Genomic DNA, 25,763 nt, shown 5'->3' on the forward strand with positions numbered 1-25,763 from the left:
TATTCATTTTATTGCAACGTTATATTGTCCTAAATCTAGGCGGTAATCTATTAGACTGTGGCTGTCAAATGCGGCTTTACTGAGCTCAACGGCTCTGGTCTGAGCAGATATAAATAAAACACTATTGGCTATTTTAAAAAGGGGGCGGGGCTGCTCGATGTGTTCGTTGAAAAAATAGGTTTAGAAATTTCCATCCAAAGGTTCATTTGTTTGATTAAAATTTATTTTGAATTGTGACAGGACAAAAGACATGTTACTGACACTTCCCTGTTTAGCTTAGATGATTGAGGACAGTTTGAAATCCCACAACGAACAGTCTACATAAGTGATGGCTGTTTGGATGGAAAACGGATGTATCACAAACAAAATTAAGAATTACTGCAACAACAAACATTTATCATCATCCCAGTCTTGTTCAAATTGACCCATAAGGTTCACGGAGAAGCAGGTTTGACCCAGGCAGCAGATTCACTGTCCAAACAGGCTATCATGTCACTCAGAAGACCACCGCTCTCAGGCCTCTCACTACTGCTGTGAGATTCTGCAAAAAAGAAAACACAACCACTGGTTTGGTAAATACATTTCATTTTTCAGATACATAATATAGCAAATATGTTAAGCTGACCAAGTTATTACTCCCGACACATAGAAATCCCATATTCTTTATGCCGTGCTCACATGAGTCAACACCAATATTGTAGGAATTACCAGTCATCCTGTAATTTCCAAGATCTTACCAATTGTATGTTCAGTCAGTTTCCTAATCACAGGGTTTGGGAAATCATAGATGCTATCAGTCACTTCTGTAAATGGAGAACAATTACAGCACAATGGGCTGAATATATAAACTTTTACAGTGTAAATTTATAATGTTTGTCGGCGGAGACTTAGGCCCACCATGTTCTCCCACATTGGTTGACCATTTGGAAGGGGGAGTGTCATAAATGGCTTCTTCAGCAACTGCAATTAATCATTAGAAATCATCATCAATTAATTATTATTGGAACAGATTAAAGCAATATACAATAATTTTACCAATGAATCAGTATTATACAGTGGGCAAGGCAAACCTAAATGCATACATTTGAACCCTCAAAAAAAGAAATCATTATACACACGTTTTCGAGATGGTAAAACATCGTAGTCACAGTCCGTCAGTAAATACTCCTCAGTACTTTGCTCCATTTCATTGCCTGTGTGCAAACTGTCTTGTGTCTCATCAGCAACTGAGGACAAAAATTGTAAGAATATACATAGACATCCATAAATGTTTTTCAAATGTTCTTTTGCCTGGGAAGTTTCCCAGACACACGACTGACAAGGATATTTATCTGCTAAAAGGAATAACTTCTGTCCTATTTATGTCATTCCAAACCCATAAGACTTTCATTCAGCTTCAAAACACAAAAAATATTTTAATGAAACCACAGCGATTTCTACCTATGGAATCAGAAACCGCCTCAAAGTTCACAAAGAGATTGTTATTGAACACTTATCTGTTTGTAATTTATCAATATGACTAAATTGACTCGTCACCATTGGATGAGAACAAAACTTGAACTGAACTAAACAGGATGATGGCGCTATTGTTTTCTGTAGAGCTGCTTTACAGCTGAATCACTTCCTGCAACATGACACTATACTGAACTGAACTGAACTAATATTGAGCTACATTATTGCCTAGTGTAGAAATGCCTATTCCTGATCATTTAACTTCACACTGTTCTTGATCTGAACTGACTTGAGATAAATAATGACACTATTGACTTTTAGAGCTGCTTTTAGCAGAAGCTGAACTGTCTCCATGGCTGAGTTGGAAATGACTATTTCCTGTTTATCTCTGTGAAACTGCTTTGACGCAATCTGTATTGTATATAAACTGCTACAAAAAAGGTGACTTGACCTGACAGTTCTGTTAATGGTATTACAGAAAATAATGAAAAGTCAACGGGAGGTAGAACTGGAGAAAGTCGCATCCCAAATGTGGGACGTACCAGCGAAGGACTTGAATGACTCTTGATCAATGCTGTTCACTGAAGTGCTGCTGGTCTCATTATTTGATTCTTCACACCGGCTAGAACGAATTTCAGGGTCGTTATCTGGCACCAGCTCCCTAATCTCAATAACACACAAAACACATTCAGAGCATTATAAATCTCATAAAAAAACAACCACTGACGAGAAGTGTCATAAAGAGCAGTGGTACCCATCGGTGAGAGATCCAGATCCGTCTGGGCCATTGAGCAGCATGGCTTTCCACAGCTGGTCCATCCACTCCTGTCTGACATCAGCTGTTTCTGCAGCCTGGTAGTACAAAGTTCACTGATGTTTATGGACAAAAGGGGCATAAAGTGAGTATTCATAATACTTTCAGTCACAACAAGCAAAATCCATGTTCCTTTTTGAAACTATGACAGTCCTGCCTTAGTCTCAACAAAGTAACATTGTTCACATGTGGTTGTTGGTAGACCACATCCTCAAACACAGATTACAGACACTCTCTAGATCAACGTGAAAACTCGCCAGCATTTTCTTCTTCCCATTTTTCATTGTGATCTCAAATAGATAGCGATTGTTCTCTGATCTGCTGACCTCCCGCACAGACTGAACCTGTTTAGCCATGTGAAGAGAACATGTAGTTAACACGAGAAGCACTTATTTGGCCTTCTAATGACCAGTTTACCAGCATCCACACAGTGAAACTCGGGTAACATTACAAACCTCATATATGTAATACTGGCCCCTGAGATCTAACTGTTGGAGTTCAAGAGAAACAGTGGATTAATAATCATAGCAACAAGAGCCTTTGGCAAAATAACATTAAAATTTTATTTTTAATCTAAAGCAAGGGGTCCTCAACAGATGGGCCAACATTTTTTAAATCTTAAACACTGCAGAAAAATACAGCAATATCTTCATGCATAGTCTAGCATCAGAGGTCCAAAATGCACCATACAAATTTAAATATTAAATCAAACACTTGAATACTTACAGCACTCCCGTGTTTTTTAGTGTAGAAAAAAAGAGTTGTATTGTAAAGCCTGAACCAGTAAGTCACCCACCGAAGCCTCTGAGGAAAATACATTGAACCACTGAGCAAAGAGATTTCCTTAGGTGTATATATTATGTACAATTGTGAAACATGAAAAATGAAACGATTCCTGAAAACAACAGACATGAAACACTAGCAATATGTACATTAGGTTCATACCATTTTGTCTTTCCGTTTCTTCAGAAAGCCCTGGCAGAGCGGAGCCGGCACTACTCCTCTAGTTGACATGCTCATGCTCTTTGTATGCTGAAAGTGTTCATACTTTACAATAAACATAAATCAACATCATAACTTCCCCCTGAAACCATCACATCCTCACTTCTGATCTTTGCATAATAAAGAGATGCTGTTCTTAGTCAAATGCCAAAATATGGGGGAGGTTCTTTTTAATTTGATTCGCAGTTCTCAGTTTTATTCAATTTATACTCAATTGATTTCCCATTATTGCAAAAACTGCAAAAGATGGACACACACACACACACAAAAAAAACCCTATGCAGAAAAATTTGAGTAGGCACAGTGTCTCAAAAACAAACACAAGACAGATTTATTCACACCATTATTTATTGTAAATGTCTGAAAACCATCAGGTGCAACAATCCCATGGTTTTGAACAGGGAAACTGCATTGAAAGTTACATATGCATAAGATCTGAAACATTAGAACAAACATGACGTTCTCTCTACATGATTTTTAGGTGGGAAGAATTCATATAGTCTTCTTTATAATGTAGCAAGCAGGTCCTTATTAGTCTGGTTTGGAAAAAAACGATTTGTGCCATCTCATAACTGAACATAAAAATGTTTTTTTCCTGTGCATAATCTTTATAAACCCCACAGGTAGAAAAGAAAAGAAAAACAAACATAACTCACTAAAATAAAAACCAAATATTGCATAAAAGAATCCATAGTTATGTGCCTGTTTCAAGCAATGCCAAAAAAAGACAGCGATAAGGCTAATAAATTAACACAGCTGAGATGTGCCAAGAGTAAAATGACCTTTACTTGTGAGAAATGGCTTTGTTTCAGTGCTTCTCTAACAAGCACAAGTGTATCTCTATGTGATACAGTTCAAATATGGTTTGTTCACTAACTAGAGACAATCTTAGAGTATCCAGTAAGATATATACACATATAAACATAGTGTTCAGTCACCTATCAGTAAACCCTCAATCTCTGCTGTCTCTTTTCAATATAGGTCACACCAATTAATACTGACCTGAGGAAAACATCAGTGTGCATAAACAAAAACCTCACGTCGGAACAGCAGAGGACGAGGTTACTGTAGATGTCCTGTTCCACCACATGGCTGATGAGGCGAGTTCCTATAACACTCGGTTCGGGAAAGGCAGTTTTAAATATACAAAATGTAACTATTCCTAGGAATCTTCTCTCCTAAATGAAATAAGGATGGAATGAGGGATTGTGGGTTTTGTAGTTTCTCAGAGGGCCGGGGTTGCTGTAACATGCCGGATGCACTGATCACCGCTGCTTGAGGAGAGCTTTGTACATGGCGAAGCCAAGAACAGCAAACACTGTGGCACCGACACTCGCCCTCAGCCAAAACGTAGAGCTTTTCAGGTCAGCTTGGGTCATGTGTCTGTAAAAGAGCAAAGGTGAGAGGAAAAAGGGGGCATTTGTTAATAAAACATGAGAGTGCTCATAAGGTCTGTGAGATGACAAACGACAAAATGTCTAAAAACATCTTGTGCTAGAGAAAAGGATTTTCAATTAACATCCTTAAATCACCAATTATATACCATTATGTACAAATATACCATTATTTTAAAGCACAATCCCTCTCCAATTCTCATTTTCATAATACAAAAATAAAAATTACAATAGAGTAAAATTCATTAATAATGATGTCACACATTACAAATGTGCAACTATCAATGATGCATTGTTAAAACTAAAGTATGTTTCACTGCTTTCAAAACCAAAAAAAGTTATGTAATATTGAATAATTGTTTCACAGGCAAAATCTTTACCCCTGACAGACAATTATGAGCATATAATAGTGTTAATACTTAGCAAAAATGTGTTTTGTTTTGCCTAATGGACATCCCATGATATACACAGACAAAGAAGCAGCTGGAATGGGGAAAGAGGCAGCAAGGGAAAGCATGAGAGAGCCAGCTAATGTTTTCAGGGGCTGAACATATTTAAAAGCACACCGTTCAGATGATAAAGAGGAGGTCTCTGGTGAGATTAAACCCACCCAACACAAATCCAGTGGTTTTTAAAAAGGCTTTAAAAAGCTCAACACCGCACATCCAAACTCAAGGCTGAGACACAAAACTTCAAAGGTTTATCAGGGGAAAGTTTTGTGTGTGTTAGTGTGTGTGTGTGTGTGAAACCTATGAAAATATGTAGATGAAAAAAAGCCCATCATCAAAGCAACGAAGATGGCATTCACAAAGCAACAAATAAGTTCATATTGAGCAATCGCCACAGATTGGATCAGGCAATGGCAGACACCTTAAAGATGTGGTGAGAAAAATAAATGTAAAGAAGAATTTAATTTCATTTAACCACCTCAATGAAAACCAGTCAAGGAGAATCCTTCTTTGAACGTAAAATCCCCATTTAAATTGGCACCTTGTACTCCAGTAAGCTGAGCCTTTACCTGTTACACACGGGCACAAACGGCTCGACAGACGACTCCATGTAGACCGAGTCCTCTACAAAGCTGACTGCATGAACCTGTTGGGTGAGGCTGGACTCCTCATCAGCCAATAGAAACGTGCCCACATCTTGTATAAAAGGTCTCAACTTTATGCACACATGCACACAGCATGGCAGTTCAACAACCGCACACCCGACAGGACCACCCTAATGTACCCCACTGCTCACACCACATGCTGTAAACTCACACACTCCTACACGCACTCCAGCTTATAAATGAGAAATGGCAGCTTTGTCACAAAAAAAAAAAAAAAAAAGGGAATTCTAATTGCTTTTTCTTTATATATAACTAATGGTTATTTTGTGGTTTTAAAGTATATCAAGCAAATTTATTATACTAAAAAAAAAAAAGAATTATATTTTGTTATAATTTTTTTTAACAACCTGAATATTAAGACGATACACTTCTATATATATATATATAAAATTATTCTTTTTCATATATTTTATATTTTGTTATTTTTTTAACAACCTGAATATTAAGACGATACACTTCTTACACAGCAGACTGACTATAAAATGATTGGCTAAATGACAGACAAGAACGGAACATGAAATACTATCCATCAAAGCACCAAACAAGAATGGCAAGAGAAGCTTTTGTTTTAGATGAAACATTATATTAGCAGCAACAGGTTAGACATGTTAGTCATTCAAATACAGGCACAATCCAAAACAAACTAGACTGTTTAGATGTCACATCACTGCATATGACCAATTAGTCCTAAGAAAGCTTTCTAAACTATTGCTGAGAAACAGGAGATGGTTAGAGAGGGAGGAACAGACGGGGAGACTGCTAACATGATGTAAAGAGATGTAAAGCAAAGACGAAAAGGGCGAGCCAAACAAATGAAAAGGAACACCTATAAGGGACAGAACAAAAATTCACAAGATTAAATTCAACAGATAAATTTAAATTTTATATATATATATATATATATATATATATATATATTTATATATATATATATATATATATATAATAAAGGTTTAACAAAACAACGTGCTCCATGAGAATGAGATGAAATTTAAGGAAATGTATGGGGTGTAAGAAAGGCACATGCTTTAAAGAAAATATGATATAAAATAAACATGATTGGTCACTTAGTCTTTTCTGTGAATAAGAAAAAGGAAATTGTACAACTTACACCTGTGCATTCTTCTGCCGTTACATTTTATAAGCAGTAAGAAAGATTAGAAGATCTACTAAATCTAAGAGATCAACTGCTCAGAATTAAAAAAAAACTCATATGAACCATGTGGCCACATTTGTGACTAGAGCAAGGATGAGTGCATTAGTGCAGATTTACTGCTTGCATATCCACTTCAACTCACTACAAAAAAAGGGTTAAACATCATCACAGCGTGAGGACAAACGCAAATCTGTCTTATTCAATCCAAAATCCAAAGGATACCTTTATAAACATGTTATGCTTTTAATGTTTATGACATTTTTGAGAACATATCCATTTGAAGGTATTAAATAAATAATTCTTCTAAGAAATGCTGCATGAGTCTGAATGAGAGTATGCTTAAACACAAAAGGACAAAAATAATGTTTGAACTAGAGATGGAAATCAAAAGGAACTTAACGATTTAGATATCGATTCCACTAATGATTCTACTTTAGAGGAAGCATCATCCAGCCTCACCAAAACAATAATAACTGATAAATATCCCATGGCACAATGAAGCACTGAAATACGGGAGGAAAAGATAGAAAGGGGGAAAAAAAAATTAATAATTATACAATGAGTCATCAGTCTTGCTATTGTATCAGACACTTGCACTTGACATTATATGAAAATCAAGCTTAAATGGAGTTAACAAGGTTTTTGACCAGCAAAAGATGGAGAGCTGCGTTTTGTCTGTCAATAGAACGGCAAGCTCTTTTTAATGCTTATTAGTTAAATATTCCTAAAACCCCTCTGATTTAAAACAATGATAACAAAATATAATAGAGATATGAAGTTTGGATCATTTTTCACAGCACACCTGATTGGGCTAGGGTATGGCAACTGCAATACTCTGATATACGGAAACACTGACCCAAAGGAATTCAGGCATTCAACAACAGTTAACAGAACCAAATGTAACTAAAATCAATAGTTTCTAGTATTTTTCAAAAATGATCTCCATCTTTAACTTAACGTTTTAACTTAACATTAAAAAAAAAATAATAATAAGGTCAAGCACGTCAAAGCAGGATTAAGTCGGCACTTTGCAAACTGGGTTAAGAAACAATTGTTAAGATGCATGAGAGGCTGAAGCAGAATCAAAAGTGCACTATCATGCCTCATATGCATTACTTTGACTTAAAAAGCAAATGGATTCAAATACAATTTAAATCAACAAAAGCTGCTAGAATAACCATATGTTTGGCCTTTGTGGGGATGAAATGAGCCAAAAGAAGCATTCACTCTTTAAAATAACATAGCAGTCATCATTTTAAAATTTCCTAACATCTCTCTGTGGATATGCAATGTAAACCTGTCGGGCCAACAGCAAGTAGGAGAGAAGGTGAGTTAAGAAGTCAAGGTTAGAGAGATCACCCTGCGGGGAGAGGGTGAACGGGGGGATATGTAGGGCTATACTCAGAGACCTGTTCAGAACAGCACTGTAGAGTTTGGCCTTTACCGAGCGCACCAGCTCAGAGTTCAGGAGGTTGTGACAGATGCAATAGGTGCACCTGTTGCAGCTGCACATGCAGCGTAACTTGGCGTGGCTGCAGAAACACACACAGACAGGAAGAGTCAGTATCATATGACAGTTCCAGGAGAGCTGGATCCCAAAGTTGTTTCTCTGCTTGAGCTTGGAGATGGAGGAGTGCAGGGAGGTAAGCACAGTAAATATGAAAAAAAAACTATTCTATTGCTGTTGAGGAGAGAATCGTGGGGAAAACCAGTTATCTACAGACAGGTCATGCAAAAGGAAAGAACAGGAAAAGAAAGTACGCTGGTAAGCCTTGAAACATCACAAGTGAAACATGTAAAAGGAAGGATTCCTACAACCTAGCAAAAACTCCAGCAAAAAGCTTGAATAGGGCTGCATGATTTATCCAAATAAAATCTAAATTGTGATATGGTTTAACGCAATTATCAAATCACGAAGGCTGCGGTTTAATTAATTGTGCTGCATGTTTCAAAGTGAAGCGTGCCACTTTTGTTCTTTTACTCGCAATCCTGATCTGTTGTTTTCAGTGTCTCACAGCAGCTCAGTTCACTGTAAATGCTCATCAAAATCTCTGCATGTTCTGAGTTTTTTGGTCGCTTACAACATGCATTTGAGAACCAACAATCTTCCCAACTGTTCATGAGAAGCGTTTATAAATCGGCTGATGTCAACTAATAAGTAGTTTAAAGGAACAATTCACCCAGAAATGAAAACTGCCAAACAGTTTCTGGTCCCCACTGACTTCCATAGTAAAAAAAAAAAAAAAAAAAAACTTTGGAAGTCAAAGTGACAAAAATCAAGCTTACTAGTACTGTATAAATTGGTCCATTAGCAGGCGTTATCACACATAATTTCTTCCGTAAATATAATGCAATTTTTTATTGTCAAAATCAGTTACTATTTCAACTAAATTTTTCATACACAGCCTTAGGAAAGAACTGACGCAAAGCTTACCACCAGCCTCTGCAGAACAAATGAAACCAGAAATCATGCACTATATTAAAAGACCACAGATTAAATGATACTTGAATGTCTCTGAAACCCAACCGAAGAAGGATCAACTTTTCAAGATACTGCATTAAAAACATACTGTAGCTAGCTGCTACTATGATACCTAACAGCTTTAGAAGCACAAAAGGAGACAATAAGCTGATAGACAAACAAAAGAGGGAGATTCAGAGGAGCCAATCATGATCTAACAGGAGTAGCAGAGAGTGGGGCAGCTGGGTCAGGTTAAAGAAGGAGCTGTATACTCACGGATACATGGCCATAGTGGTGAGTTTGGTATAGATGTCTTTGCTGGGTGCTTCGTCTGTGTTGCAGGTGAACAGCTGTGGAGGGTGAAGCTTGTGTTTCCGACAGAAATCCAGCGGGGACAGGCTATAGTACTGACGGGCTTCATGCAGGTCTGACTTGGCAGCAATAATCACACAGGGTGTCTTGCTGTCCAAGAAGTGCTTCTGTAAAAAAATAAAATAAAAATAAAAATAAAAAACACACACACACACACGACAATGGTAAACCCACAACCAGTATAATAGCACATATGTGGAGATCAAATAAAAAAATAATTAACATAAAAAACACAAAAACTCAAATAAATGCTGTTCTTTTGAACGTTCTATTAATCAAAGAAATATTTATCAGAGTTTCCACAAACATTAGGTAGCACAACTGTTTTCAACATTCATAATAAGAGTGTTTTACATTTCATGTTTCTTTGAGCAGCAAATCAGTATATTAGGATGATTTCTGAAGGATCATGTGACAATGAAGACTGAAGTAATGATGCTGAAAATTCAGTTATTTTCAGTTGTAATAACATTTCACAATATTAATATTTTCAGTAATCAAATCAAAGAAATGCAACTTTGGTGAGCATAAGAGACTTCTTTCAAAAACATTAAAAAAAAAAAACTTTTGAATATCGCTAAGACAATTCGCTTTGTAAATATAAAACCTAGAAAAAAACCTAAATGCAAAAAAAAAACACTAAAAATATATATACAAACAAATACCAAACTTATATACATAAACACAAATATATATATATATATATATTATATGCTGACCTTGTAGACTTTAGCGCAATATTCAAAAGAACGCGGGTTACTGATGTCATACACCAAGCAAACAACATCACAAGCCAGATCAGCCTCAGAAAGGAACTCAAAGTCTGGCAGCACCTCGTGCAGCTGAGAAAGAGAGAGAAAACCAATCAGCACTGGCCAGATATGAAGATGACTATACATTAGTGGATAAAGCAACAGAACTTCGACTTACAAGCAGATATTTCTCTTGTCCATAAACGTAAGTGGTGCTGATGGCATAGTAAGACTTGCGGTCTTCTCTAATCCTCTTCTGACGCTGTAATATGATAAAAGAGAGAGTCAAATTCAGTCAAAGTCAAAACACTAGATGCTCCTGTGAGGCATCTGGACTCACCGCAAGGTTCCTGCCAAGGAAAGCCTGCAGAAAGCCACTTTTACCGCTGCCTCGCGCCCCTAGGACATTACAGCGGAAAACACCGCGCTGGGTCTGTTTCTTCTGCAGGTCGATGCGCTTATTCCTTGTGACTGCACAAGAAAGGACACATTAATGAATTATAAATCAGCCTTAAATATAAATGTACGAATCAAGATATATACTACATCAATCTTACTTGTGATAGCGGCTGCCTGTGACTCCTGTTCTTGTATAATAGAGTAACCAAGATAACCCAGGTACTCTAAACATCGCTGCACATCTAGGTACGTTGTTAGCCTGAGATGGAAATAAATCATGTTTAAGTCATTCATTCAAACGAACACAAATATCAAAAAGTCCATGGTTTCCATCTATTTCCATTTTCAAGTACTGTAGGATGGCGGGGGCACTCACGTCCACTGGGAAAGGTAGCCTTGGTAAGTGATCCAGCCCTGCTCATTGGTGCAGACTGTGTTGTTGACATCAGGACCCCAGGGCATGTAGGGAAAGACCTTGAACAAATCCTTCAGCTCATCTGGAGACAGAGCACAGTCTCGATCCTAATACACAGACAATTCAGGGTGAAAAAAAAACAAACAGATTAACTCAATAGGGCATTCTTACGGGTCTATTCTTGTGTTCATTAACATTTTTTAGTTTTTGCTACATGGCTGTCTTTCATTTTTGCATCGTGTCGTGCTATTTTTTCTTAAGCCACCTTTTAAAAATGCCTGTGAATGGCCCTTGACGAGTCCTTCTACAAGAAGGTGTCATAAAACACACCCTTGCATTATGAAAATAAACAAAAAAAACAGTTGGTTATAAATACAGCAGGTTCAATCATCCTTATCAAACGCAGCTGTTTGGGAAACTCAGTGGTACTTGGTTGAGCTCACTTTGTCATACTTGTCAAAGACGCTCTGGAGGAAGAGGTAGGCGTTGTGGTTCAGCTCTGTGGTGCAGTCTGGAGGTATTTTGAACCTAGAAAAACAAACAGAGGTTAGAATTTCTTCTGAACTAATTAGAAAACTACAAATTGAGTTTGTGTGTTTCTTTGTCAAACAGATCTACAAAAAATGTGATCCAACCAGATATGAGCTACTTGATGTCACATGATCCATGTAAAGTTGAAGTACTGGCTCTGGAGTGGGACTCACAGTGGAAACAGGTATTCCTGGGTCAGCTCCAGGTCATCATCATAACCAAACCTCCTGAGCACAGTCCATGTGGTCTCATGCCTTCCCCTCTGAATAAAAAGTGTATGAAGGAACAAGAAACCTAGAGAACAGAGAACATCTCAGACACAACAGAACCTGATAATTTTTTTTTTTTTTTTTAACAATCTGATGGCAATGGGAAGCCAAATATCACTGTATAACTGTGATATAAAAGCTGGTGACATTTGTCTTTCTACTCAGCTCACCCTTCAGTGTGAGGCCATTGTCTTTTACCCCATCCGACATATTTTTCCGCACAACATTCTTCACGTCCTCCAGGGCTTGAGGTGCCAGGGGTATGTTAAAACAAGTTCTCTGCAAGGCAAAATCAACAATCATCAACAAAGTTACTTAAGAAAATTTGACGCTCTCATTAAGGTGCAGTTTGTGCAGCTGTGTGTGTAAACAACCTCTCCTGTCATTTATTTAAGGAAGTATTAAAATGCCACAGCAATTTGAGCACAAAGTGCTGAAGAAAACTGCTCTCACCTGGAAGAAATTAAGCTCATTATCATTTAGAATGCCATCATTGTCCAGGTCTGATATTTTAAAAATGCGAGTAAGTGCTTTGATGCAAGAAGGCTTCATCTGGAGAATAAACAGAAACTCATTACTACAAAATACATCACTGATCATGTGAATATTTTGATGTTCTTCTTTGTAACATGAAGTGGTCAGATTAACAGGCCCAGCAATCCAACTGAAGTTATATTTTACCTCTTTCTCTTCTGGAGAGTACAGCGGTCCTGTCGGGTGTAGAACAGCCTTCTGGGCGTAGTAGAACAACTCAGAGATATTTTTCAGGTTTTTGGCTGAACACTGTGAATGAAGAAAGTCATTACATCAGAGAACATCATCTGTATGTCCTCCAAATCTAAGTACAGCATTCTTATTTCTATTTCTTTTCCTCTACTTCTAATATAATAAACACTTGATTTAAAAAGGTTTAATCCTTTTAATGAATTTAGAAATAAATGCTAAACACTAAATAATAATTGTTTTGGTACTTTGCTGTTTTGGGGTCAGAGAGGGGTCTTTAAAAGAGAAGGGATCACATTAAATTGTGAATAAAACTGAATCGCATTTTAAGCCTGATCTTTAAGAACATGCCTAAAATATCACAATAAAATATTTACATACTTTATTATGTTTACATTGCAAAGCCATTCAAATAATTGCTTTATAAATTATGAATTTGAATTTAACTTTATTAATCCATCTTTCTTTCCATATAGATTTTTTATTGCATTTTGTTTAACATATAATTTCTTTTTTCCCCCACAAAAAAAGGATCTGAAATCAAACAAATACTGGCAGACACTTTCAGAACCACTGCAGACCTGAACTTCTAAGAGATACCTAACAAAAAAAAAATTGTTGGTGGTGAAAAAAAACAAACACGTAAAGTTTAATGTGCACAGGAATAATTGACTGATTTGATTTGCATTCACTGGACTCTCAGTGTGGGAGCTCGGTCTTTCCTTTTAGACTGAAACCAAAGCAGGAATGAGTGACGGTCACATGACCAAAAGGTTGATGTCACTGTCCTCCATAACACTACTGGCCCTCTGCACACACTCAGTCTCACAGAGGCATGTACAGCACGCCGTCACCTACATTTAGATCAGAAGCACACTGAGTGTATCCCTCACCTCCACACAAGTCTCAATCTCAGAGTACTGGTTCATGATGGGCAGGATGGTCTCCATGCTGCTGTGCTCCACCAGGTCAGATTTATTCCCCACCAGGATCAATGGTACTCTGTGACCAGACAACAGGATTAAAACATTTAATAGTTCAGACACAATACTTGAATCATGTGTAATTTCTGTGTGGCACTGCGGCATCAAATTAAAAATAACAGAGAGATGTCATCAGAGTTCCACAGGAAATCAGCCTAAGAATGACTTCCTTATATATGCCTCTGTATATTAAATCAGATAATAGAAAGCATTTTACCAGTATTACATTATAAGTACATAGATTATGGATTATTTTTATATAATTATCAAAATATAAACAATTATTATTATTTTTTTAATCTATATTTTTTAAAGCAGAAGAGCTATCTTCATGGCAAGAACAAAGTAAATAAAAGTCCAAAATAAATGAAAAACTGAAGTTTATATATACTATGCAGTGAGTACATGGAAACATTGTTACTGTTTATTGATATTTGCTGAACTGACCCTAACAAACAGTCAAATAGTTATTTACATTTATTTATTTAGCAGACGTTTAACCAATATTTGCAGTTATATTATCTGTTGTATTTAATTGTGCTATTGCTGGTAATTTATTCTTTATATTTGTGTGTGTGTGTGTGTATATATATATAATATATATATATAATATATATATATATATATATATATATACATATATATACATATACACACACACACACACACACACATATATATATATTTTTTATTTTATTTTACTATCTTCATAATAAAAACAGAATACATAAAAGTCATACAATTAACAAAAGGCTATGTAAGGCATTTAAGGTTAATCAAATAATGTTTGAAATTTATATTAGTTAGACCAGCATTTTTTGCTGCAGCATCAAAACTGAAATCGAGAATTGTGGAGGGGGCCAGTAAAAATTTTGGCAGGGCAAGTAAAAATTTGAACCACTAGAAATCCTTAGCATTGAGCCCTGATTATGCAAATATAATTAAGCAAAAATACAGTGTATCTAATTTTTGTTGTACATGACACCTCAACACTACTTCAAGAGACCCGAGGTCTCCAAGAACCTGGCAGGACGCCACACACCTGCTGTCCTTATCTGTTCTTTCACTGATGAGGGGAATCCAATGACTCGTCACCTACACGAAACCAACATGATGAGAGACAGCAGAAGCAAAAGTAAAAATTACATTATACAAACAAAAAAACTATCAGAAGTTATATAGCAAGGCATGTATTTTGATCAGTAGCTACAGAAAGGCGGTTGCATTTTTGTTTTTGGCATGCAATGAAACAAGACTTACCTTTTCAATTGATTTCTTGTTGTTTACTGAATATACAATGCATATAACATTGGCCTGTGCCGAGAGAGAAAAGATTAGGGAGGTGAATAAAACCATGAAATCAAACTAAATTGTGTAAACGAAGAGACTGAATTCAGCCCCACCTTTGATATTTCTTGGTAAAGCTGCTCATCTGACTGTTCTGCTCTGTGGGATCAAAAATATGAAAGGAGAGATTAAAACACAAAGGAATAACCACTTTAGGAAAGGGTTGTGGCACTGACACGAGAACAGCAATGCAGGCTATCAGATTCTCATCATACAGAGATACATGTATCAGTACCTGAATAGTCCACTATATGAGTGGGCACTCTCTCAGGTGTGACATCAGCTGGAATAGTGATCTCTTCAGCTCTCAGAGGAACCTTTCATGAGAAACACAATACTAATGCAATGCATGTGCCGTTTGGACAAGTATTAAATTGACTTGAATTGTTCCTTTTGAACTGGAGTCATTTCCGTGTATGACTGTACCTCATCAGGGAATTCCTCACTGACGAGTGACATGATCAGGGAGGTCTTCCCCACTTTGGCTGTGAAGAAAAAGAAGTCCACGATGACCGCTGTGTTCTAGATCTATTAATAGCAGCAATTGATTAACAGGAACATGCCTGTCCAGATTTGAGTGCCTTTATAAAAGGGTGGTTCACACATTTAAGTCGTTTAATTTCAATATCAACCACGCAGCTTTTATGACCTCATATTAAAAGACTACTTACAAAAAAAAACATATAATGTCATACAATATAATAATGGACTAGCAAACAGTTAAAAGTAGTAAACATTTAAAACTTTGTAAACATTTATGTACAATAAAATCTTTGTTGAACACACACACACAAAGCTTATGGACAGGTTCTGATCAGTTTCATATCAACGAGAAGCTATTATAGCTTTTATTAATATTTAATTTTGTTTTTATTTTTATATTTTCCTTTTTCATTTTAAAGTGCTAGTGATAATGTTATGTGTTTTAGTATTTTTTTTTTCCTTTTTTTTTTAAATGCTTCTACAATTTTTATTTGTTTTAAATACTTTAGGACTTTAAATTAGATGTTTTAAATGTAAAAAAAAATGTTTTGTTTTATTTTATTTTAGTTAACATTTATTTTATTTGAGATATTTTCAAAGATAAAAGCGATCAGTATGTTATGTTCTGAATGTTCCCATCTAAATCTTAACACTTGCAAGATGTTGAAATGTCAAATATCAAAAAATAAGTGAAGAGGAATATTAAATGGACAAGCTGAGCCGGGGGTCTAAAGTTGACTGGCATTGGTGAGCAGTACGTTTACATGGACACGTACTATTTTGGCTGACCTTTCTAAACTTTGACAGCTCTGCCAGTCTGGAGGCCTGTGTGAGTTGCTCCTAAAACTCTTATAAATAACCATGATAAACAAGGGTGAAAGTAACTAAAACTAACTACATTAAAGGACGATGCTCCCATTTGTAACATCAGCCAGCTGATCGGGTCAATCATGTGCAAAAACTGCAGTTCTTTCGGTTGTTTTACACACAATACACATGCATGTATATTAAGAATGTTTTTAATTATGCAGTCAATTTGGACAACATTTAAAACATACACAGTGCTTAATAACTCAAGATTCAAGATTTTGTAAGTGCTTAATAACTTATTTCTAGGTCAATATCTTTCATTCTATTTAATACCTCATATGGCTGAATAAAAATGTTTGTAAAAATGTTCAAATAAAGAATGGAAGGTGTTCATTGTGCATCTAACAGTGAACAGCAGCGCACACAGACTAATTAGAGATATGCAAATCAATTCAGTAACAGCAGCCAGTAATTAAACTGAATCAATTCACTTACGTTCACCGACAAGTAATATCCTCACGTCCTTTCTCATCGTTGCAACTCTAACGTGATCAATATAAAAACCGAACAAGTACTCTGTCGTGGATCATCAATCCCGCTGCTGTGTGTAATCGCGCAGGCCTCTGTAGGGCAAAGCGGACGGGGCGACTTCTGTCTGGTCAGTCCGGATAAAACCTCTGCTCACAGCGCTTTAATGCCATCGAGACAACGCGATTCCGCATCTATGAAGGCACTGCTTGCTTCAGATTCACTTCATGACATTTCTGGGTTCACATTTCAAGCTCTCGCCAGAAACGGCTGACCTACAATAACCGGTAACGACGGAACGCAGCTGCGGACAAGCGCTGGCGCAGACGTGCTCTGTTTACAGTTCGCAGTTATGAGGTTATACCGCCCCCTGGAGTACTGGAGAGGAGACGCGTGTTAACCGGGCTGCAGAGATGGTGCCTAACTCAGAGATATTGTTTAAACATAAAAGTGTTTTTTTGAAAAGCTGGTTTGATACGGGTATTGTTTTAGTGTGTCATCTGTTTAACTCTCAAGGGTATCTTAATACATATGATGAGTTTCCTGCACACTTTAATTTTCCTGTGACTCCCAAGGAATTCTCTCGTTTTCTCTGCAATTAATTCTGCTATAGTTTACTTATTTAGAGATGTGATATTGGTTTATATGCCCATAGTCAATCTAAATGATACAATATGTGGTAAAATTTGTTTTTCACAGACTAAAAAAAAACAAATCTGTTCGTTCTCTATTTTTAAAGGAGGTTGCTACCAAGCCTTGCACTATTGGTTATTGGACTGAATCTGTTAGAAATCCTAAGTGGGAAAGCATTTGGTTATTAGCTCAATTTGAACCACAATTTATTTTTGTAAATAATTCATAATTTCTATCCTTTTAAACATTTTCTATTGATGTTAATTGCTCTTTGCACTTGGAAACTGTACCTCACATCTTCTGACACTGTTATTATGTTAAAAAGTTACGGTATGATGTCTCTATGTTTATCAAAGAAAATGTACTCTCTAATTTTAATTTGCATTTCAAAAATGTAGTTTTGGGATATTTTAATTATGAAAATGTAAATAACGTTTTTGTTATTAATCTATTTATTTTGTTGGTTAAGTTTCACATTCATAAGTGTAAATTTTCTAACAAAAAAGGGGCCACTTCTGCTTTTAGGCGCACACTTAAAAATAATCTTAACCAACTTTCAGTATTAATCATTCAGTCATTTTTCACAATGTCATGTATCATTGCAATCTCTAGAAGTAAAGCTATAACAATTTAAACTCAAATGTTTCATTCATTTGATAAATAATTATGTATTGTAGCATCAGGGGCGACACACAGCAGCCAGAATAGAATTATGCAATAAGATAAAACCATTTTATAACAGTGTGACATTTTTTATTAAAGTAAATTTAACAAAACATTCAGGCAAACAAGGTGAAACAAGACAAATATTAAACACATGAAGAAGTTTAAGTTGTCATAGCCAACAAATTAACACCGCAATGTAATGATATACTTGACAGAAACCAAAACATGTCATCAATTAATAGGCTGTTTTTTTTTTTTTTTGTAATTGGAAATATTCCCAACGATATTGTTAACTATATCATGAAATATCTCGATTCTAAAATATGTGCAAGTAAATGCATTTTTTACCTGAATAGATTCTGTTAGTTGATCTATAGGCTAATGGGCAAATTAAGTAGGCAAAATCATTTTTTTTTTTTTTACTAAAGTACCAGATATGGGTCATTACATAAAATATTTTTAATACGACTGACTTTGTATTTAATGTGAATTTAATAAAAACATTATACGTTAATAATTATAACACTTTCACTATACAGAAAGCGAGTAAAGCACATTTACATTATCAAAGATTATCATTGACTTCAGTCTGGCCAGAGTTCAAACAATCTCAAAAACTCCCATTAAAATCACTGAAGCTGTGAGAGAAATATCTTACTTGCATTCGTACGCACATCTGCACTTTGTTGTTTATGAGAGAATTAGCCAGAGAGCAGAAATCAGTCAGCACATGCACTGAACAAAACACTGGCATTTCAGCAATGACTCTTCTGAACACCTCTGATTGGTCATTGCATTCATGAATTCAACAGAATCGTGTGTGATTGGTTTTAATGCATGTTTTACTTTTTTCCATTACTGTGACCCACAGGACAAACTGCATACTGAACCCAAAATTGGTGACCCAGACAGCATGCAGTGTCGGCCCACATCCGGGCCTCCCATAACTCACACCCACAAGACAAACTCCAAACCTAACCCAAAACAATTTTGCTTTATATGCATGTTTTACTTTTTTCCATTACTGTGACCCACAGGACAAACTGCATACTGAACCCAAAATAGTTTGGTGTGATATGATTTCCAACCATATATTTGCGGTGTGACTTTTCTGCTCCATTTGTAAAAGTTTGTCTCTGCTGAACAACATTAACAAAAAAGCACTGAACTGTTTTGCTGGTCTTAGCTCATTTAAATGGGTCATATGATGCGATTTAAATTTTTCCTTTCTCTTTGGAGTGTTACAAGCTCTTGCTTAAAGAAAATCTGCAAAGTTGCAAAGTCTTAAATCCAAAGAGATATTCTTTATAAAAGTTGAGTCAACCACGCCCTCCTAAAATGCCTCATTTAAACACCCCCCACATGCCTGTCACAATGTAGGAAGATTTGCATTAAACCGCCCAAATGTTCATGCAAAGAAAGAAGGGTAACTTTTATTCTTGCTGTAGTATTGTTGCTACCGCCATGTCGTATAGATGCTGTGTTTTTCCTTATGAAAGTGAAATTACTTTGCTTGGTCTTCCAAAAGAGGACACGACTAGAAATCAGTGGTTAAGTTGTATTTACAGCACTGTTCCAGAACAGATTAACCCAGATATTCAGATGTGTGCAGCACATTTTACGGAGGACATGGTTTTATGTTTACTTAGCATGATACGCAACACAATGTGTAGAAAGACGGTATAAGTCATTATAATCAGTAATTTTGTCCCCACTGGATGCAACAAATGGCTCGTTTGTATTGGATTTTATTGGTTTTGTGTCGTCGCGCTGGGACACGCATCACAGTATGGTAAGGGGCATAACATTTCTCTTCACATGCTTAAGGTATTCACTATTCAGCCAATCACAACGCACTGGATTGTTGGCCAATCAGCGTACACCTCGCTTTTCAGATTGATGAGATTTGTAAAAATTGACGCATCTCAGAAAGGCGGGGCATAGAGGAGAAACAATAATGTACATTATGTGGAAAATAACTTGTTTTTTAAACCCTAAACCACATAAACACATTGCATTACACCAAAAACACAAAAGGATCTTTTTAGCAACGTCATATGTCCCCTTTAAGATGGTTTCCCAGCCTGCCAAACTTCAAATTGTCCAATAATATAATATAATGTAGCAATATCAACATAATGCTAAAGTTATCAGTCAAGAAGAAAATGACATGCACCATGCTAGCAACAAAAAGTACAACAGAAGATATGGGTATTAAAAACTATTAATGGAATATGTGGTTTGAAAATAGATTCTAATATAAACAAATCTGAAGAATTGTGAACATCAAAAGAAGTCAGCTTTGTTCATTGATTATTATTCAGAAAATAAAATCCGGCCAAATGTCAGTTTATGAACCCCAGGTGTTCTATGATTAGCATTTTCATCGCACACTTGTCATTTGCATGTCTCCATTTCTGTACAACCGTAATTCCTTAATTTTTAGTTTCTATTTGGTCTTTGAGCTCCTGCATGTGGATTCACAGTTACATGTGAATCTAACTCAGTTCTCACTAAGACGAGATCCTCGTCTTGCTCAGGGCTTGTTTCAGGATCTCTACTTGTATTGAGAGCCCAGATCTTATCCAACTTCAGACGCAGTCATATTCTTTGTGCTCCTTAGAGAGCTCAACCAGTCAGTCTATCCTCATCTGACCTACTGCAGTCTTCTCAGATTGGTTTCACATCCCAAAATGCACCAAGTGAGAATTTTTTTAAACTGCTGGTTAGAAACAATGCCCGAAAAAATTACATTCTTTCACAGTTCCCTTTGAGTAAATCAGTTCTGGGACTCAAATGTCAGGGTTCATTTTAAATAGATTTAGTGACAGAGTCTGAGCTTATTGTCCCATCCAGTCATCGTTTTCACCTCCGTCTACGAATATTGGCTTCGGCTGAAAAGAGGCAGAGTGTTATTTTGTAACACCTCATTTATGTTTTGTAATATTTAATCAGCACGTCTGATTAAGAGGTGTTATAATCTTACTGGTGTAATCTTGCGGCATCATGGGTTTGGAGATGATGGTTTTCAGGGCCTCCACCCACTCTCTCTGATCGCGCTCCTGCTCGCACATGAAGACGAACTGCCGATCTGGCGTCTCCACAATTACCCCACACTTCCATTTGTTGCCTCTCGTCCCTTTAGGGACACACTCCCTCACTGAATAGCCATGATTCTCTGGGCCAATGAAAACTACCCCAAGCTCAATGGCATCCTTTAGGACAAAAAGAAAAGAAAATTCATACTACTCCCTCGACAATTTCACGTAGCAGAAATGCTTTAAAATTCATTAGACACTTATGTGTTTCAAGTTTTGCTGAAATAAAAAAACATTGACACAGTAGGGAAAAACCATTCATACCAACTGTGTTTTAAAATAGAGTAGTTTCCTGTCCAGGGAATCCAAAATAAACCATCTTTTCTTGAATGGCTCTCGCTGCTGTTCAACATACACAAACATATATCAAATTACTTTTAAATTCATTTTAAAATTCAGAATTTTAACATCTGTCACATAAGTGTAGTACAATTTTTTTTCATATAAATTATAGTTACAATAGAATAGCATATGCAGAACTATACAGATGATGGAAATATAAAAAAAATGGACACAGTGGTTCAACATGAAATGGTGTATTATTGTTTGTGAATGTGTAAAGAGATGTTTAAGAGGTGTTTTACAAGAATAGCCTGATTTATCCTTAAATGCTTGTGCAATTTTAAAGACCAAATACAAACAAGTTGCTAAACTGGAAAATCTAGATTTTAAAATATGCAAAGAATCAACATAGAGAGAACCATCTGGGGAAAAAAACTCTTACCAGTGGGCCAGTCTTCTCCATGTAACCCTCTTTCAAATAGTTTCTGGTTATCCACGGTATTAGCTTAAGACAAAATTGATAAAAGAGTTTAGAATCAAAACAATGAATACATTGTTAATCAAAGAAAAAAGGGTTATTTTTGGTTATTTTTAGATTAAATTTCAATCATATTTCCAGCAGTAAACCTCTGTGTTTACATAATTATAATTATTATTATTTTTATATCATCATTATTGTATTGTTTTATATCATTTATACAAAGTGAAACTCTTTTGTGTAATGCTAACACTACAGAGCTGATCCAGATGAATATGTAGCACAAATGTCATTAACCCAAATTAAGTTTATATCTACAGTGAATTAAACTAGTGAATTACAAGACACACAGAGCGTTCTGTTAGCTGCACATTTCTTGTTTAGGGATGTATCAATTCACGAAAAAACAAAACCACGTTTCCGTGTCCGGTTAACATTGTGGTGTAGGGTGTTTGTTTGACGATCATTCATGTTGTGAAGTGGAAAGGAAGACGGGCCTCAAGCTGGTAATGGTTTTAGGAAGTAAAATCACTTGGAAAAGGGGGAACTTGCAGGCATTATTTCCCTTTTATGTGGCAATGTTAACGCAATTATGACAGGAGAAAACTACACATTTATAAGATATTCAAAAGCTACGTAAAGCAAATTGAAAGCACTGAGGTGGCACATTGTAGTCTAGTAAGTCAAAAATCTTGTTTACAAAATGTACTTACCTCTTCATTGCTAGCTGTAGGAAAGGCTGTTTTCAGGTAGGCAAGGCGAATAGCTCTAATGGCATTAAACCAATTGACAATCTCCTAAAATGGACAAAATACAGAGCAAATACTATTTAGTGGTCAAGCTGCCTTTGAAACTGGTTCAACCTGAGGAGGAAAAACAGAAAGGACAGAAGAAAACTTTGAAATCTGCACTACAGTTGCACAATTCTTGGGAATAAAGTAGGAAAAAAGACAAAATTCCAGATGTTCACCTGTCCATTTTTGTGGTAAACAAAAAGGTTTCTGGTGTGATTATCCACACAGTAGGTGATCTGAAGGCCGTGAGCATGTCCTATCTTCTCAGGCTGGAAGGTTGCATTCAGGTCCTTCACAGAAATAGTAGCCTTTGGTCCCTTAGATTCCTGAAAAGCACAGATATTGTTTAACGAATAGCTCATTTGTGCACCTAATACATCATTAGATTCTATTATTTTTCAATCAAAGTTAAAATATTTAAAAGTACAGCTAGAATTGTGTTGAATTGTGATGATTAATGCATACTATTAGCTTTGATGTACTGAAATCTCATTTTGTTATTCGCAGTCTGCACTGCATTTTACAACAAATGCCTTCAGTAAAATATAATATTTCTTTCTTGATGATGTGCAAACGTCATTGCTCAACAAAAAAGTTCTCACATCCTCCTTGTAGTATTTGAGGGTAAAATCGTGCACTGAAAGAACAAACTTCCTCTCGAGAAACTGTCCGTTATCTTTTCCTTTCTTCCACAGCATGCCCTCATAGACATCTAGAGCAAGGCAAACGATTTTGTTGAAAGATTAGTGTTATCATCCTTAATATCAGCAGAGATGAAACAGAATGATGTAAATAAACCTTTAAAGAACAAAGATTAAAAGAAAACTTCTGGGAACTGAAATGGTTTACCTGCTGTGTAAGGTCTATCTCTATTTTTCTCTGCAAACTCCATTCTTTCGTATTTGGCTCGAATCCATTGTTCTCTGAGGACCCTATATACAATGTACATGGAATGCATTTTGTTGAACTACATGCTGGAAATAATTGATGTGTAAATTACATACATTACATATTATAGTCTGAACGTGCACGTACTATTTTATAATAACAAAGCAGATTTTACTAGTTTAGCTGAATATGACCATATATTAAACAAATGCAAGTTCAGTGCAGCATATTAAGAATTGAAAGTACAGCTGACAGAATCAAAAGGCTGGACTTCATTACCAGAAACCCCTTTTAGATGAATCAGTAGTTCCTCTTACTGTGACCAACAATAGTACACAGCTTTTTTTTTTTTTGCTGGGAAGATGTTTGCTTGATCAGCTATATATATAGATATATATAGATATATTTTTTTAACTTCCCAAAACTTCACATTATGATGATAAATTAGTAAGCATGGGTTTCAGTTTTAAATTACTGTATGCTTTCGCTTGACTCTTCAGTCAGCAGAAGAGGTTGGACTACTTACTCGCAATCGTCTGGTTGAGGCTGATAATAAAAGACTGGCACAAATTTCTCATAGAAGTTTTTGGCAGCACGGTTTCCATTGGACTTCATGAATTCTCACCCAAAAAATGCATTGAAAGGAAACGCAACAGTGTTAGGGTTCACATTCGTGACCTACTGAAACCACTACATTCTCAAAATTAAAAGAGTGACCATACACAAACTAACATGTAATAACAAACATCTTATCATTTGAATATTCTGTTCACATACCTGCACAAGCTCATCATCCCAGAAGTCTAAGCGTATAGACTTGATACGACTTACTGAAGGAAGATTGCGATGAGTTCCAGAGCAGTTTAGACACACAAAGATTCCCAGTGTGCATGAAGCCCAGTCTGGATCTCACATAACAAGAGTCAAACAAACACACAAACATGTAATAACCCAGGGAAAAACAGGACATGTCCAGTAATTTTAGGAAAAATCATGAAAATAGGGACTGTTTTACAAATACATCATTTTTGGATTCTATCATCAGCTAGAAAATGAATCAAATTTTTACAGTGTTAGAAAAGTTGAATGTTATATATGTTGATAGCTACAATTATATCTCTATACAACTATAGAAAAGCATGAAAATTTAAATGCATGGTTTATAATGCGTGTAAGCCCCGCTAAACCACCTTTGACAAACATTTCAAAATAAATTTCAGCTAAAATGTTACCGGTTTCATAACAAATGCCAATTTTACTGAAGCCATAGTTTCAGTGACCGAACCATGACAATGAGAAGCTGTTTACTCACTGCTACTATACGAATACCTACAGAGCTGTAACTTTAAACTATGATAAACAGGGTGTCAGGATATTAAGCCAGAGAATGCCAATTAAACAACAGAAAGCTGTGAATTCAGCAGTTTAAAGCGGCGGTGACTCTGCTCTGTTCTTACCTGCAGCTCCACAGTCAGCACAGCAGCAATTCTGTGACAACTTCGCCAACTCTAGAAGTGTCTTTTTGTTCTTTTCCCGATTTGCCATAGGCGAAATGCTTCTAAAACCACATAGGCATTAGTTTCACCTCTGTTATCTGTTATTAAGCGCGTGTCGGGCGCGGTTTCACTTGACGCTCATTCAGTGACAGATTCTTAGCTCAATGCGCTCGTGCGCGCTGAAAAGCTGCGGCTGCACTAACCAGCGAAGTCTTCCGCAAGCATTTAATCACTAAGAAAAAAAACCCCTTCGTGTTCACTTCCGTGAGAAAACAAACCTAAAATGTAATTATTAAATAATCACTTTAACATCAATTAGGCTACACTATAATTAGGAGCAACACCAAACACCAACTCATTGTGGACAGTTCTTGTGCTTAATACGATTAAAATATCAAATGTAATATTACTCTTGTACCAAAC

General features: G+C 36.2%; 3 protein-coding genes across 5 annotated transcripts; all 3 read right to left on the bottom strand.

Annotated features, from left to right (window-relative positions):
* Positions 1-205: 205 nt before the first annotated feature.
* Positions 206-3,495, bottom strand: LOC109084493. Its single transcript, XM_019099175.2, has 10 exons — positions 3,212-3,495; positions 2,993-3,070; positions 2,722-2,754; positions 2,524-2,610; positions 2,207-2,304; positions 1,995-2,113; positions 1,119-1,226; positions 898-960; positions 738-803; positions 206-541 (listed from the first exon to the last, which is right to left on the bottom strand). The coding sequence occupies exons 1-10, from the start codon at positions 3,326-3,328 to the stop codon at positions 435-437; spliced, it is 876 nt and encodes a 291-aa protein (XP_018954720.1). The 5' UTR covers positions 3,329-3,495; the 3' UTR covers positions 206-434.
* A 103-nt stretch (positions 3,496-3,598) lies between these two features.
* On the bottom strand, positions 3,599-17,325 carry LOC109084531 (mitochondrial Rho GTPase 1-A). 3 transcript variants are annotated; one of them, XM_042726166.1, is made up of 22 exons: positions 16,973-17,325; positions 15,611-15,669; positions 15,420-15,501; positions 15,241-15,281; positions 15,098-15,151; positions 14,880-14,932; positions 13,748-13,856; positions 12,813-12,914; positions 12,585-12,683; positions 12,302-12,410; positions 12,036-12,156; positions 11,775-11,859; positions 11,293-11,438; positions 11,075-11,175; positions 10,858-10,988; positions 10,696-10,779; positions 10,485-10,607; positions 9,670-9,872; positions 8,342-8,464; position 8,292; positions 5,681-5,826; positions 3,599-4,651 (listed from the first exon to the last, which is right to left on the bottom strand). In XM_042726166.1, exons 1-22 carry the CDS (start codon positions 17,007-17,009, stop codon positions 4,534-4,536), a joined length of 2,127 nt encoding a protein of 708 aa, XP_042582100.1. In that variant the 5' UTR covers positions 17,010-17,325; the 3' UTR covers positions 3,599-4,533. The 3 variants fall into 3 exon arrangements, with proteins under 3 accessions (XP_042582100.1, XP_042582107.1, XP_042582116.1); XM_042726173.1 differs by lacking the exons at positions 5,681-5,826; position 8,292 and having other exon boundaries at positions 16,973-17,324; XM_042726182.1 differs by lacking the exons at positions 5,681-5,826; position 8,292; positions 8,342-8,464 and having other exon boundaries at positions 16,973-17,320.
* A 3,275-nt stretch (positions 17,326-20,600) lies between these two features.
* On the bottom strand, positions 20,601-25,683 carry LOC109084543 (arf-GAP with dual PH domain-containing protein 2-like). The gene is made up of 11 exons (XM_019099219.2): positions 25,302-25,683; positions 24,622-24,752; positions 24,371-24,462; positions 23,806-23,888; positions 23,559-23,668; positions 23,133-23,282; positions 22,876-22,959; positions 22,127-22,189; positions 21,667-21,744; positions 21,291-21,519; positions 20,601-21,198 (listed from the first exon to the last, which is right to left on the bottom strand). Exons 1-11 carry the CDS (start codon positions 25,387-25,389, stop codon positions 21,170-21,172), a joined length of 1,137 nt encoding a protein of 378 aa, XP_018954764.1. The 5' UTR covers positions 25,390-25,683; the 3' UTR covers positions 20,601-21,169.
* Positions 25,684-25,763: the final 80 nt, after the last annotated feature.

This window comes from Cyprinus carpio, chromosome A3 (assembly GCF_018340385.1).
Source record: "Cyprinus carpio isolate SPL01 chromosome A3, ASM1834038v1, whole genome shotgun sequence".
In the NCBI taxonomy this organism is placed as follows: Eukaryota; Metazoa; Chordata; class Actinopteri; order Cypriniformes; family Cyprinidae; genus Cyprinus; species Cyprinus carpio.